The 15895-nt window shown below is 42.0% G+C and overlaps 1 protein-coding gene across 1 annotated transcript in view; it reads right to left on the bottom strand.

Annotated features, from left to right (window-relative positions):
• The window catches only part of PDE4B (phosphodiesterase 4B), a 287515-nt gene extending 274286 nt beyond the window's left edge, over positions 1-13229 (bottom strand). The window contains exon 1 of the mRNA XM_019531586.1: positions 12747-13229. Coding sequence (XP_019387131.1) covers positions 12747-12982 — 236 coding nt within the window. The 5' untranslated portion in view covers positions 12983-13229. The remainder of the gene's footprint in view (positions 1-12746) is intronic.
• Between the last annotated feature and the right edge of the window lie 2666 nt (positions 13230-15895).

Raw genomic sequence — 15895 nt, 5'->3', positions numbered from 1 at the left:
GCTGGGGAGCCCCCTGTGCTCCTGTGAGACACTCTATCCACCCCACCACTGCAGCATTCATGAGCTGTGCCTGGTATCTCAAGGTATGTAGAAAAAACATTTAAAACTGTGTCTATGGCCGAATCACTGATTTTCCGGATCAGCATCAAATCTTCACATTCAGCCTAATCGAATTGGGACAGTGTCCTGATTCAGGTTGAATCTGCATCAAATACAGCTCATTTTGCACACCCCTAATATTAATATCCATGTGGACAAACATGATTTTTTTTTATCAAAAAAATATCAGCTACTGCTTCATGACTCTCATATACACCTAGATAAATGGGTAAATGAGTCTTATAGAACTGGACTGCATACATCTCCATCTAGTTCCAAATTGAGTATTAACTCCCGTTATTTTTCAGCGGCTATAGCTTCACATTATACCAAGACAGAAGGCTATATACTTTAACAAATACCATCGTTTACTCATGGTGCAGTATATTTTCTGTAGGTCAGATTATAACATACAAAAGGCAAGAAGTGAATTATAAAGGTGTAACACACAATATAGATTACACAGAGTTTCACCCTTCACAGTAATTCCCAATGCTTATTGAAATTGTACCATACCAGTGGAGACTTGCATTTTACTGTACTAGTAATTGATTCGCATTTCATAACTGATAAGACACCATTCACATATTCCTCCACTTTGAACTTCAGTTTGACTGCAATCTTAGTGTAATTACATCTTGACTCATGACTCTGTCTCAAATTGGCAGGGAACAAATACCCCACTATCAGTGCTTATTCCCAGACTCTTAACATTTCTGACAAAACCAAGGAGGAATTCTATGCCAACCTTGACCAGGTCCTCTCTGACATTCCCAAGCAAGACAGGCTTATCCTGCTCAGTGAGTTCAACACCGGAGTCAGAAGAGACTCAAAGCTTTGGAACAGAATCATCAGCAAGGAAAGAGTGGGAAAGGTTAGCTCCAGTGGCATCCTCCTTGACTGAATGCATGGAATATGGATTCACCAACACACTGTTCTGCCAGAAAAAGAGGTACAAGACATCATGGCAACACCTGCAATCTAAGCACTGGCACTTGACTGACTATGCCTGTGATCGCCAATATGTCCATATTACTTGAGCTATGATAGGAGATGATGATTGCTGGACTGATCACCGACTCAGCTGCTCAGTTATATCACTCAAACTGATTCCAAAACGATGGCTGCAGCAGAAGCAAATGTCAGAGGAAGGTCAGTGTTGAAGGATTCAAGGACCCAATCAAGTGAGATGTCTTCTACCAGTTCCTCAACAAGAAGCCAGCAAATTCCAATCAACAACAATGGGAGAATGTCAGCAGTGCTTGGGGTGCCTTCAAATCCACCATCATCAGCACCTGTGAAGAGATGCTTGGATTCTCTAACAGAATACACCCAGACTGGTTTGATGAGCTAGGTTTCTGAGAATTGATCAACTGTAAGTGCAAGGCTTTCTGTGCTTGGCAGAATGACCCCAAGTCCAAGCAAAAGAAATTGAATCGCCAACAAGCCAAGGCAGAGGTCCAAAGGAGGACCCATGACATAAAGAACAGATGGTGGGAAAACAAGGCAAGGGAGATTCAATATCTTGCTGACATCCACGATATGCATGGTTTCATAGATTCATAGAGGTCAGGTTAGGAGGTCATCTAGTAAAAACCCCCTGCTCAAAGCAGGACCATCCCAAACGAGATCTTCCCAGCCAAAACTTTGTCTAGCTGGGTTCTGAAAACCTCCAAGGCTAGAGTTTTCATCACCTCTCTGAGTAACCTGTTCCAGTGTTTTATTACCCTCCTCATGAGAAAATTCTTCTTAATACCTAGCCTAAACTTCCCTTGCTGCAACTTGAGACTATTTCTCCTTGTTCTGTCATCTGCCATCAATGAAAACAGATCCATCCTCTTTCAAACTCCCCTTCAGGCAGTTAAAGGCTGCTATTAAATCCCCTCTAAGTCTCTTCTTCTCTGGATTAAATAAGATCAGTTCCCTCAGAAGTCATGTCCCCACAACCCCCTCACTATTTTTGCTGCCCTACACTGAATTCTCTCCAATTTGTCCACATCCTTTCTGTAGTGGGGGTGGGGGGCAAAACTGAACACAGTACACCAGAAGTGGCCTCACCAGTGCTGAATGGAGGGAATGATCACTCCCCCTGGCCTATGGGCAACACACATACCAATGCAGCCCAGTATGCCATTAGCCTCCTTGGCAACAAGGACACGCTGCTGGCTCATATTTATCTTATTGTCAATGGTCACCCCCAGGTCCTCTCCTGCAGAGCTGCTGCCCAGTCAGTCAGTCCCCAATCTGTACTGGTGTTTGTGACTGTTTTGTCCTAAGTGCAGGACTTTGCACTTTTCCTTGTTGAACCTCATGAGATTAATTTTGGCCCAGTGCTCCAATTTGTCTAAGTCACTCTGAATCCCAGCCCTACCCTCCAGCATATCTATGACACCCCCAAGCCTGGTGTCATCTGCAAACTTGCTGAGGGTCCACTCTATGCCATCTTCCAAGTTGTTGATGAAAACACTGAATAAGACCAGCCCCAGGACCAACCCCAGTTTGCACTCTGGTTGCCAACTAGACATTGAGCCATTGATTACTACTCTCAGAGCCTGATGCTCCAGCCAGGTTTCTATCCACCTTACAGTCCATTCAGCCAGCCCATACTTCCTTAGCTTGCCTGGGAGAACATTGTGGGAGACTGTGGCAGGCCAGCAGTGGGTGCTGCTGCGTTGAGCCACCCACCTCACTGCGCCCGACCACCTTCCAGACTCCAAGTGCCTCCTTTGGGCACCTCACATCTGGCTGACCCGCTTCCTGGAGCACACCCGCTAGCCTGGGGTAAAAACTGCCACCACCCAGAGCTAGGCTTTATTCTGGCTCTGTGCACCCTGGGAAACACAGGCCTAGTAGCCCTTGAGAGTACTTGACTCACTTCAAGCACTTGAGGGTGCTTCTTTCAGTCGGAAGCACAAGTAGCAGTCTCCCTTAGTCAGCCAAACCAAAGGGACCCCAAGGCATAATCTAGACCCACACCCAATAAGTCTCCCACGCTGGTACAAAGGAGAACTTTATTGGTTACAAGGGGTAGGGTTGCAATAGGGTACACAATACAGCAATATCAGAGAAATCCCATAGAGCAAAGTGGCATGGCTGGGTAGCCTTTGATCACGCATCTGAGTTACTGCAAGCTATATATCTAGTTAGCTGTCAAGTAACTTACTCACAAGTATCATCTGGAGGCAGGTCGAGATTCCCTCTGGAGGCAGGCAGTTCATTGATCATGAGTTTTGAGAGAGAGAACAAGTTTCAGATGGTCAAGCTCTCATCTCTCTCTGAGTCTTCCTCATGGCTGCTGCCCCCCACCTCCTGGGCAGTCCTTAACTTATATAGCCCTTATGACCTCATTTACCTGGTCCAATGGAGGCCAGCACCTGTTGGCTGTCAGCCAACCAATTTGAAATGCATCACTAGTTGCTAGGCAGACTGGAAGTTCTTAGCTCTCCAGGGAGCCCAGGCCCCTCACCCAGGTATGTGATGCCAGTCACATAGGCAGAAGAAGCAGGTTCCCCACCCCCCCCAGGAATGTATCCAGCGCAGGTTACCCAAAGAGATAGGGTAAGGTGTGTACCCTCTGCAGGGCTCATCTTAACCAAAATTGTCACAGAGTACAGTTTTTGGGGAGAAACAGGGATGGCCTTCTGCCACAGAGACTATATCAAAAGCCCTGCTAGGATCAAGGTACACCATATCCACCAGTCTCCCCACATCCACAGAGCCAGTCGTCTCATCATAGAAGACAATCAGGTTGGTCAGGCACTACTTGCCCCTGGTAAATTCATGCTGACCGTTCCTAATCACCTTTTTCCTCCAGGTGCTTAGAAATGGATTCCTTGAGGATCTGCTCCATGATTTTTCCAGAGACTGAGGTAAGGCTGACTGGTCTGTAGTTACTTGGATCTTCCTTTTTCCCTTTCTTAAATATGGGCACTATGTTTGTCCTTTTCCAATCATTCAAAACCTCTCCTGATTGCCGTGAGTTTTGAAAGATGATGGCCAACGGCTCTGCAATCACATCAACCAATTCCCTCAGCACCCTCAGATGCATTCCATCTGGCTCCATGGATTTATATACAATGTGAGATTTTTCAACTGCCAAAGCCACGTACAGTCCTAACACTCAGGGACTGACCCCCTTGAGACCTCATCAAAGAAAGAGGAGCCATCAATGACTCTTGAAAGGAGTGTTTTGAAAACCTTCTCAAATGAGAATCTGTTGCTGACAAAAGTGTTCTTAATTCCATCCCACAACATCCAGTCAGAGATGATCTTTGAATCCCTCCAACCGCTGACAAGGTGAGGGAAGCCGTTAAGTAGATGAAGAACAACAAGGCATCTGGAGCAGATGAAATCCCTGCCAAAATCTTTAGGCGGGGGGAAGAGGACCTTACATCACAGCTCCATGTCCTCATTTTAAGGATGCAAAACAATGAGGAAATCCCGGATGACTTCAGGGATGCCATGATCATGACAATCTTCAAGAAAGGAGAGAGGCTTGACTGTGAAAATTACAGAGAAGTTACCTTGCTGTCCACCACAGGAGAGATCATTGCAAGAACTGTCTCCTTCCACTTTCTGAAGAGCTCCTCCCAGAATCTCAGTGGGGGCTTAGGACATCAAGAGACACAACTGACATGACCTTCACTGCCTGCCAGCTGCAGGGAAAATGCTGGGAACAACATAAACCTCTCTACATGACCTTCTTTGATCTTATAAAAGCCTTTGACTCTCAAAGCAGCTGTTGTCTGGATGCTTACCGAAGTCTGTCACTGTTCTTCATCAGCTCCAAGACAGTATGCGAGTAATTGCTCTCAGTAACAAATTTATCACAGATCCCTTTGAGGTTAAGACTGGAATTAAGCAAAGCTGTGTCATCACTCCACTCTTCTTGATATTCTTTACTGTGATGACTACCAACAAGCTTCCAGTCAGATTGGAGCTGAACTACTGAATGGATAGTAAACTATTTAAATCTCAGCCAACTCCAAGCCAAAGCCAATACTACCTTCACCTCACTCATCAAGTTCCAGTATGCTGATGATGCTGTAGTGTGTGTTCACTTGGAAGCAGATCTTCAAACAATCGTCAGCACCTTTACACCAAGGCATACAAGAAAACGGGACTGAGGCTTTACATTCAGAAGACAAAGGTCTTCCATCAACAAGCTCTTGACAAGCAGTCTCGAGATCTGGTAGTTCAGATTTACCATGAGACTCTGAAGAATGTTGAGTATTTTCCATATCTCAGAAGCCATCTCTCACAGAAGGCTGATATCGGTGGAGAAATACAACATCACCTCAAAAGTACAAACATGCAGCCTTCAAACATCTGAGGAAATAGGTGTTCAAAGATCATGACATCAGATCCCAAACCAAACTCATGGTTTATCAAGCAGTCGTGATCCCCACCATTCTGTATGGAGCCGAGATGCAGACAACGTACAGGAGGTACCTCAAGTCGCTGGAGAAGAACCATCAATGCTGCCTGAGAAAGATCCGTCAAATCCAGTTGAAAGACATGCACCAATATTAGCATCTTCTCATAAGCAACCACCATAAGCATCAAGGTAGTGATTATCCAATATCAACTTTACTGGGCCAGCAACATCACCCAGGCATCCAACTCCAGACTCCCAAATGAAGTTTCATTCTTCCAGCTCAGTCAAGGCATGCACTCAAAAGGAGGGCAAAAAAGTGCTTCAAGGATGTCCTCAAGGCCAACTTGGAAAAAAAAGGCAACATCAGCATCAACTCATGGGAGACTGTCACCCAGAACCACCTGAAATGGAGGACAAATATGCTGAAAGGATCTCAGTACTTTGAAACCTCACAACAACAGGAGATGGAAAAGCAGGAGTGGCAAAAGCAGCATGTCATGGAGTGAATCAAGAATCCAGAACCAAGCATCCCATATGGAAACATGCCCAAGTTGCAATATAACCTGTTGATCCTGGATTGGCCTTTTCAGCCTTCTTTGGACCCACAGGTAAGGCAATCATGGAAGACAGTTACCTTGGACTGCGGGGGATTGCTGACAATGATTAAACTTTGTTACACATCTTGACTGCGCTCCTCCTCCTACTACTCAAAATAACCCGTGTTTGCAAATCTGCCTATTACCATAATTGCAGCACTGCCTGTGCACAACACTACCTCAAGGCACCTTTGTTGAAGTCTTTACCCATATTTTAATCTACTCTTAATTTTCATTGTTGCAGAAACCTCATACTGGGATAACTATAGAATCACGTTGTGATGGACTGATGCATGAATTACAACCATGTTATAAGTTATCAAAAAAGCCTGATAGGGAGGAATTTGCTTTGCTCACCACAGCCATATTTATATCCAGCAGTAGGTCGGGGTTTAAACTAGCTTCATATACCATTAATTAACATAAGGTACATTAAGGAAAAACACAGATAAAACAAAAATACTAGTTTGCAGAGCCGGCTGCTGATACTCAGAACACAGAAAAGGGGCAAAATGGACCAAGTAGAACACCAGAAACAATGAGCTGACATTAATAGGTCTGTATTAAAAATTAATCTACATTGGATAAATTATGGTGGAAGAATCACTGCACTTATCAGTCTCTACTAGCAACTGACTCAAATCATTGAGAAATAAAGTATGCTTACCAGAGAGACAATGCACACAGCATTCCACTGTTGGTATATGTAGTAGTAGGTCTCATACCATAAGCAGTTTCATGTCAGCTCTTCCTTAGTCTCCATGCTTCCTTTTAAATAAACATGTTCAAAACTTCTCTAAGAAACCATTTGAGTTTAGGGAGTGCTGTCTAAATGATTAAGCATGTGACAGAGCCAAGGCTCAAAGACCCTCTAACCAGCTCAGCTATTGTGCTCATGTGTGACCGTGGTAGCTAGCTATCACCCTCTCTATGTTTCAGTTTACACCTCTCTAGATTTTTAATATTTTTGTCTTGCAGTTACACACTTAAAGAGGGAAATGCCTCCAGAACCAATATCTCTAGAATTGGAATGAGGGGTTTTTAATGTACTCACTGTATTTGCCCTCTGTACCCAAAATAATTTGATATTTAATGACTCTTTTATAAATCACTGACATTCTCAGATGAAAGGCCCTTTAAGAAAAGTCAAGTATTGTCATGAATCATCATCATCCAGTTTGCACATTTAGATTTTAACAGTGAATTCCATATTTTCATTTGACTGGGGAATGTTACATGAATGATAGCACATACATATTTAAATTCCTGGGTATTTCTCTGAGACCAGAGCCCTCTCTTTCTATAATCAGGAAAAATACTCGTGCCTATCACAATCGAATAATCAACATCACAGTTCTGTACTTTCTTTTGAGTCTTTCTTTAACCACTGTAGAATATTTTACGAAGTATTTGCACTTGCAAATGTTCTTGTTGCAACTTCAACAAGGTGTTTTTACCTCTTTAAAGCGATATGGAAAGTGGGAAGTCTTGCAGGGAAGTAGGTAGGGGTTTAAGAAATTTTCAATGAAAACAATGCGTTTGAATAATTTTTTCTGTCATCTGGATTTTCTGTGGTTTTGAGGTCCCTGACAAAGAGTTACTCAAAGTCAGAGAACCCTTCCATCCCCACTTTGTCGCCCTCGGTGATTTCTCATTTAATTCAGTTGCCCCAAGCCTAGAAACTTCCTGGCACATGACTGAACTCAAGACAAGACACTCTTTTCTTTACCTCAGTTTTTACTTGCTGTTGTAATGCTGTTGCATTACACTCCTTCATTTTTTTTTTAACTTGAGGGCTCAGCACATAATTGACAGATGCAGCGTGCTTTCATCTCAGACAAAGCTGGAAGCAGAAAGAAGCATCTCCAAAAAATGATGAGATACATAAAGGAAGCAGCAGTTTCTTCACCTCCTTTTTGATCTACAAGAGTCTAACAGAATTAAAATAAGTAAATCAGCAAACCTTGATGGAGCTAAACAACAACTGCAGTACTCAGAAGCTAATAGAAACTGAGACTATGCAGTATACTGCATTCTCGACTGGCAGGTTTTTAGTCCGAGATCGTATCAAGTACCAGAGCATCACGGGGACAAGTTAGTTATGCTCAGACAATTGGGTCAATCTCCCACCAAAGAAAAGGGACGTCATCCCCCGCTACAGGGAGACTGTGTAGCGAGCTGTCTCTGACGCCAGCCATCACTCCCTGGACGTCTGCTGTAGACCCTTCACTGAAGCATTGTGGGGGCTGAAGTCCTGCGATTTCAGCAGGCAGAGGGGCAGTTGTGTCCTCAATATACCCGAGTCTTCACATGGAAGATATCAGCAGCCAAGCTGTTGTCATTACAACACCCTAACATAGGCTTTATGCCTACAATCTCATTACAGAGAGGATTTATACATTAGATAGCTTACCCAATGACAGCAAGCAGAGGCAGATCCAGGATAAAGTCCCCAAAGCAGGTGAGAATCCCCCCTTCGCCTCCACGCTCAGAGACACATCCCTTTCATCTCCTCCTCCCGCCTACGATGCTTTCCCTGGTATCCCCAGGGCAGAAGCTTCAGAGCCGCTCCTGCCCACTCCAGCTGGGCTGCATGGTGGCTGGGCTCAGCTGGCAAAGCCACAGCATAGGGGAGGGAGTATGTTCCCCCACTCTGCCAGGTCCCGCAGATGATGGAAACCACTGTTATCGCTGCCCTAGCCAAGCTCAGCCTCCAAGCAGCCCAGCTGGAACGGGTGGGAGAAGCTCTGAAGGTTCTCCTGCCCCTGGACCAGCAGAGAAAGCAGCCACGGCAGGCCCCAGGGGACAGGGGGAAGGGGAGAGGAGTGGACATGCCTCTGAACATGGAAGGGGAGGGAGGACTCTCACCAGCTTTGGAGAATTTTGTAAAGTCCCCAGATGCTCCAGCAGCACAGTCCAGTCTGAAAGGCGGGTGCTGCTGTGCCATTGTACCCCCTCCAGATCTGCCCCGGAAAGCATTTTTCCTGTAAAAATGAGCAACTATCTATGAATGATAAATGAATGCTAGGTGTGGTTCTAACATGACTGCAACTCATGTAAAGGAGATCAACAGACGAATGACTTGGTTTTCTTGTTGCCTTCTTTTTCTTACATTGCAAAGAGGGGCGCCTGAGAAATCTTTTGAGCAACTTCCTAAAATAAACAACATTTTTTATTGTTTTAGGCAATTCTCTTTAAATGTTAATAGGGCCACAACATGTTGGGAGGAAAGAGGCTGGTAATTAAAGCATCATCCTGGGATTCACAAGACATCTGTTCAGTTCCTTACTCTCCCATGAACTTCCCATGTGATTCTGGACAAGTAATTTAGCCTCCACACTCAGGCTCTCCCATCTGTATAAAATATATTTCTCTGGCTGGGTGGTGGTAAATAAAGCAGGGAGGAGGGTAGGGGTGTTAGAATAAATACATTAAAGATGAAGAAGAAGTTAAATAGTACAGAAAGGGGAGCCATATAATTACTCTGAGTTACTTAGCCTGAAGACCAAGCTATAACTAGCTGCCAGATTATATCAGTTTTTTAGTTAACTAAAAACAACAATTCATGCCAAATTTACCATTTTGAGCACCTAATCCCTCCAGGAAGTTTTCTAAATCATTCTTTCAACTGTAGTGGGCTGCTGCTCCATATGTGTTCATGTTCTATTGTATAACCAGCACAGACAAAGATCATATCAACAAAGTAAAATGTGGTGTTGGTTGAAGGCTTTGATAGCCCTTCATTAGGTTGTACAAATTCAGGTATTTATAAGATTAGTTATTGTTCACTAAGCTTGGAACAAACTCAAATGGTATCACTGACTATAGATACCATACTAATTAACTTCTTATATTTCAGAACTGCAAAATTTTCTGCAATCAAAATAGACTATTTTTTAAAAAATGCAGCTACCATGTAGTTTATCTTCTTTAAATATTTTTTTATGTAAATGCATATTTGCATTTCAAAGAGTGCTCACCTCTGGAAGGTTCCATAATCAGAAAAAGAAATTAAAGCACAAATGTCATATTGCACATTATTTATTTTTATATTGTATATGCTTTGTTTATTACATATATGGTAAGTAAAGTAAAAGGCATGCAATTAAAATATAGCAAAATTAAATCTAAAATAAATTAAAAGAAAAATCCTGGAAAAAGAAAACAGCAAAACACAAAATGCTTTAAAACATTTAATTTAAATGGCAATACTCATCACACTACACAGCCGATGAGTATGCATTAAAGAAATAGGGGAAGTGTCCTGGATCATATAAATATTATTAAAGAACTATTTATAATCTTGAGGACAAATATTTAAATAAAACTCTATTATAAACAGCAGTATATATTACCAAGAGCATCTCTTTGCCTTAAGATTCCACCTGGGGCCCAATTCTGCCACTCTTACTCATGCTGAAAAGAGTACAACTACTATTGATCACTACGTATTGAGCTTCCCTTCCTAACCTAGTATAGTTAATATATCTTGACATACTTTGACCTATAATGTAGTAGTTAATATTACCTTACATACCAATATTTCCCTCCCAGTACAGAAAACCTTATTCTGAAACAAAAAAAGCAAGCAGTTATCTAAATTATTGATTTTGCTTCACTCTGATTATTACTATTAATAAATAATAAATAATAATAATAATAATAATAACGTTAGATAAATACAACACCACAACCAGAACTGGCCCGTTTGGTAAGCATGTGATAAAGTTATAAACACATTCTAATATATTCAAATGTCATCTAAAAATTAAAAATACTTTGCTTCAATTTAATTTGTTTCCATATTGTTTTCTACTGTGCTCATCCAAATGGAGAATATGTATTCTATGGGATTCTGTGACTGAGTATGGTGCACTATATAGAATTTCAAATCCACAAGACTTTTTGGGGTGAGTTTCATGTCCTTTATTTTCAGAATTACACTTAAAATGAGGGGGGGAAGGTTATATGTCATATTTTCATAAACGGGACTATAAAAATTTTTTTTAAAATTCAACAAGTGCAGTTACCATTTAGAGAAAAAAGTTGGAATAAAAACGCTTTAACTACAGTCAGATGGAGACTATTTGTCCATCTACACACATTTGAGGATGTAATAGGATTAAATATGCCATGTTTAATCAGATGATACCTATGTATGATCATGAGTTTTACTGCATTTCCCTCCATCAGCACCTCTCTTCACAGTACATGCATATTTCTCAATATTAGGCAGGGGGGCATGAAAAACACCCTACTGATGTAATAGACACTGAAGAGAACTGATGTATGTAGAGAGACATTACCAACTAGTAGCCACCTAATAATGCTAAATGAAGCTAAGAGAGTAAATATTTATAGGATATACTGACATTTGACAAAAATCAAGTGTTATCAAAGTAAAAGGACTAATGATTCTGGAATAATCATTTGAACTAAAGGCTCCCTTAAGTGTACTGCTATATTGTAAGTGCACTTTGGTAAGTGCACAAAATAAATGTGGTATTCTGGTACCCTGCAGCATATTTGCTTGGTATCATACTGACATCTGCAAGAGCTGGGAATCTGCTGTAAACAAGTAGTAAAAACAAGGGAGATTCAGTGCTTCATTTCAGAAAGTTCTTGCCTAAATACAACTTTTGAGTTTTTTCCCCCAACACAACCCAAAGAAATCACTTTAAAAAACAATATGCTGTATTATGAAAGGAGGAGAATATGAACTGTACCACAACTCCAATCTGAAATAGATTAAACATGTTGCCCTTACAGCTATTTGGGATGTCCTCATTCTCCCTCTTTCCTTCTCAGATTCAGATCACAGAAGGCAGACAGCATGTTATAAAAACATGCAAGATATAGAAAAAGTTTTGGAAGCTGATTCTTGTGGTGGAGAATGGTCTACTTACATCAAAAACAGCTTTGAGATCAGGGAAGGTATATTCTTAAACCAGATATAGACTGAATTCACAAGGGAAAACCTGAACCATTCTGATTCCTTAGATTTTTTCATAGACCAGTTCCTTCTGTTAATCCTTCATGGTTTGATTTACTGGGCTTTAGTACCTAATAAGGTTTAGCTCAACATCAACGGTAACAACATGCAAATTACTGACTGTCAAAAAATGATCAGTTAAGAAGGGGGTGGGGGGAAAAACCACTGCCACACAAATCATAGCTAGTCCCTTCTTGAACAAAAAAAAAAAATGGCTGAAAGGCAGCACATTTAACCCAACAAAACTGTCAAAAGCCACTCAGCAAAGTTACAGCCTTTGCCAACATTCAAGCCTGAGTGCAACATACCCAAAATAGCACAATCCATGTTGCACTGTAGCTGCAATCAGAGTTGATAAAAAAAAAGTATTTCAATGGTTCTGAAAGAATTTTACAAGCTGTACCTAAAATAATATAAAGTCTGTGAAAGTTACTGGCTGCTTCTCTCATTCAATCAAGATTAGTTCCCGTACTGATAGATTATGGGTTGCATTTATTCTGGTGAACAGACTCCGAATGACAATTGTACAGGCACTGCATTATACGTACTTCAACTGCCTTCCGTTCTATTCATTTCTCTTCCACTAAGTGTTGTGAATGGCTCTCAGCTCATTTTTCACTGTAACAAAACATAGCTGCATGCACACTTCTATAGAGACAGACTGATATCAGGCAGATCTTACCATGTATGTGCCACTGTAAAGCGACGGCGTTGTCGGATGCTTTTATTCACCAGCAACTTTCTGAAAAAGCACGGAGAGTTCCTTGGAGAACTGCGAGGTGAAATTTTTGGAGATGTAGGTCTGTTCCCAGGCACTTTGGGAAGCTCAAGTTCTAAATGCATTTGTTCTTTGAAAGTCCTTATGTAAATATCTGACTCTGGCGTAACAAGTTCCTTAGAAGAATCTTTTGCTGTCATAGCTTAGCTATTATGTTCGCATTTACCATTCAGAAAACATAACAAAGCCTCATCACACAGACATTGCTGCAAATTAAAATGCTGATAAATCGGCAAAGCCTACCCCAGTCATTCACAAGGCTGATTTTGAATGTAGAGGCTGCCTAAAGCAACAGCAGCATGAATTGAAGAATCATAAGTCAGTGTTGTCAGAAAGAGCTTTATCAGCCCAGCTCTCCCTCTGAAAATGCGCCAAAGTGTTTTCTGTGTCAGTAGCCTCCTTGTGGATGTAGCTTGTCTGCAAGCTACACACTGACACTCACTGAATTCATTCAGCTGAACATACCCGCTCATGAAAAATTCATGAGAACTCCCTCTCCTGATCAATCCTTTTCATGTCATAGTTTGGCTTAAATACTTAGAAAAAATAAACCGGATTTATTTGCATAAACTGACAAAATCAAATTGCTTACAAATACACTACAGAACAATGCTACCTGGTTCAGTCAGGCCCCACAGACCAAATAAAAAAGGCCTTCATTCAGAATTATTCGTTAGCCCTGCTGCAGTAGCTCCACCCTCAACATGCTTATTGGCTCAGCATTATTTTGATATACTCATTCCTACTGGACTTTATTCAGCCCTCCCTTTACACTGTGCATGTGTCAAATTTACATGAATGTTTAAAGAGCATTCTGACACCATCATATCTGTGTTCATCCAGAGTCCCTGATGACGGCATTTCTCAACCAAACCAACATCAGAAGAGTGCTGGAAGAGGGATAGATGGGCAAAGGAGAAAACAAGCAGGTTTAATCCAGAAGAATTAAAAGCAATCAAGAAAGGAAGTAAACAAGCAAACAAAAATCTACCCAAGCCACACAGGCACAGAGCAAAAGCAAGTTATTATAACCTGTAACTTCGGTCCAGCATTCAAAAAAGCACGTTCTATAGTGCAGTGTAGAGCCATACTCATTCCTACCGTAGCACAGGACAAACCCAGCAAATACACACTTCACTCTTCTGACTGTATGTGAGCCTACATATCTGAACAAAAACCCGGAGCATCAGGATGGCTGACAATGGATGACTGAAAGGCAGCAGCTAATGCCAAAGGCTGAGAACAATCTGCCAGCTCCACTGTAGGACGAGAAATTCATCTGAATCCCCGTAAGAATGGGTTTCACAGATTTGTTGGTTTTTTTAAATTGTGATAGTGTCCAAAATACATAGCACAGCTATCGCTTTGAAAGATGCTAAGGAAAAAGATGTGTGGAGAAAAGCTAATAGTTACATGGATTTCTGGATGCATTGTGCATGCTCACACTGCATTGGTTTGTCTTGGTTTTGACTTTTACATAAGGCCATATGATTCATAATGAAGACTACAGGACCCAAGAAAGGATTAAGGGAAAAATGTCTTGCTTTCTAGTACTGACAATTGTTGGAAATTAAAATGAGATACTACTACAAGCTGAGGAACAGCCAGAACATCCTTTGCACCCAAGCAGGAAATTTGCCTCTTTGAGTGTAAATACGACATTATTTTTTAGCATGAAGGGGGAAAAAGAAAAGGAGAAAGGAAGAAAGCACCTGTCCAGCCATGCCTGACCTCTCACCTGGAGTTGAATATTTTTGCTTCTGTGGCAATTGTGTAACATACCCCTAGCACCTTTCAGCTCTTCTAGAGCCGTTTTCATTGAGGCTAGGGACAGAAATTCAAAAAGCCTGAGCCTGAATTGATTCAATCTTTGCAGGTTAGTCTAACCTGGCTAGGCAAAATCAGTTTTGTAAATCGGACAGACATCCCAAAAATGCCAGCATACACCTGCAGTGGCTCAGGATAGATGCCGGGGGGCTCTAAAGCAGTTTCTCAACCTTTTAAGGAGCAAGTACCCCCAACTTCTGAAAATATTAATAAGTACCCCAACATTCATTTCCACAGAATTTTATATTTACAGACTAACATGTGCCATATGTTGGGAAAACAGCTGTGTATAAGGCCATGATATGACAGATGTCTGATCTGGTGTAGATAAGGTTGCCACCTTTTATACCAGGGGTGCACAACTCTAGCGTGTACCTGGGCTAGAGGTCATGTTGGCCAAAGCTAGGAGGGCTAAACACCAAATTATTACTGGGGAATTTAATTTTTTTTAATTGCACCAATTTTTTTGCCATAGTTTTGAGAGGAAAAGAGGGCAAGAGAGAAAGTGTTGGGGTATCTGCGTATCCCCTGCCTGTGTCTCGCATACCCCCAGGGGTACACCTACCACAGGTTGAGAAACTATGCTTTAGAGCAGCCCTCCCATCCCTTGTACAGCACCCAGCTGAGGGGGGCATGGCATTGATAACACAGTGTTTATCACTCCTAACTTAGTGTTTATCACCCCATTAAGAAAACAACAGAGGCACATTACCAGCTACCTGTTGACTTTGCCTGCTGATTCAGCTCGAACCCTAGCCAGCATGTGGTCTGTTATCTAATACACAGACACCTCCTCAGCAAGGCAGAGGGAAGGGAAGAATTCCTGCTTAGCAGGGAGTGGTGAGGGCGAAGGGGGGGAGCAGCCCTTAGTCTTGCTGTAGCTGCAGCCAGGGAGCAGAGGGGAGGGGTCAGCTCTGCTGTGGAGCAGGGAGCCCCTCCCAGCCCAGAGAGCATGACAGGATGTTGGGGGAGTCTGAATTTATCTTAAACCAAGAAGGGGTCTGGGACAGACATTGCATAAACTGGTTTGACAAATCAGTTGAGTCTGATACTACATTCAACCAGGTTTATCTCAAACTGATTTTCAGCCATTTTCAAATTGGTTTGTGTGCACTGAACATCTGTTCTGTTACATATTTAAACTAGTTTCTGGTCGCTTAAACCAGTTTGTGTGTAATGTCTGTCCCTAGCCCAACAGAGCTCCCAGCACTTTACACAAGCAATCG

This window comes from Crocodylus porosus, unplaced genomic scaffold (genome assembly GCF_001723895.1).
Source record: "Crocodylus porosus isolate Cpor-Errol unplaced genomic scaffold, CroPor_comp1, whole genome shotgun sequence".
NCBI classification, from domain to species: domain Eukaryota; kingdom Metazoa; phylum Chordata; order Crocodylia; family Crocodylidae; genus Crocodylus; species Crocodylus porosus.
Note: the sequence above shows the minus strand (reverse complement) of the source record. Positions and strands in the feature narration are given on the sequence as shown.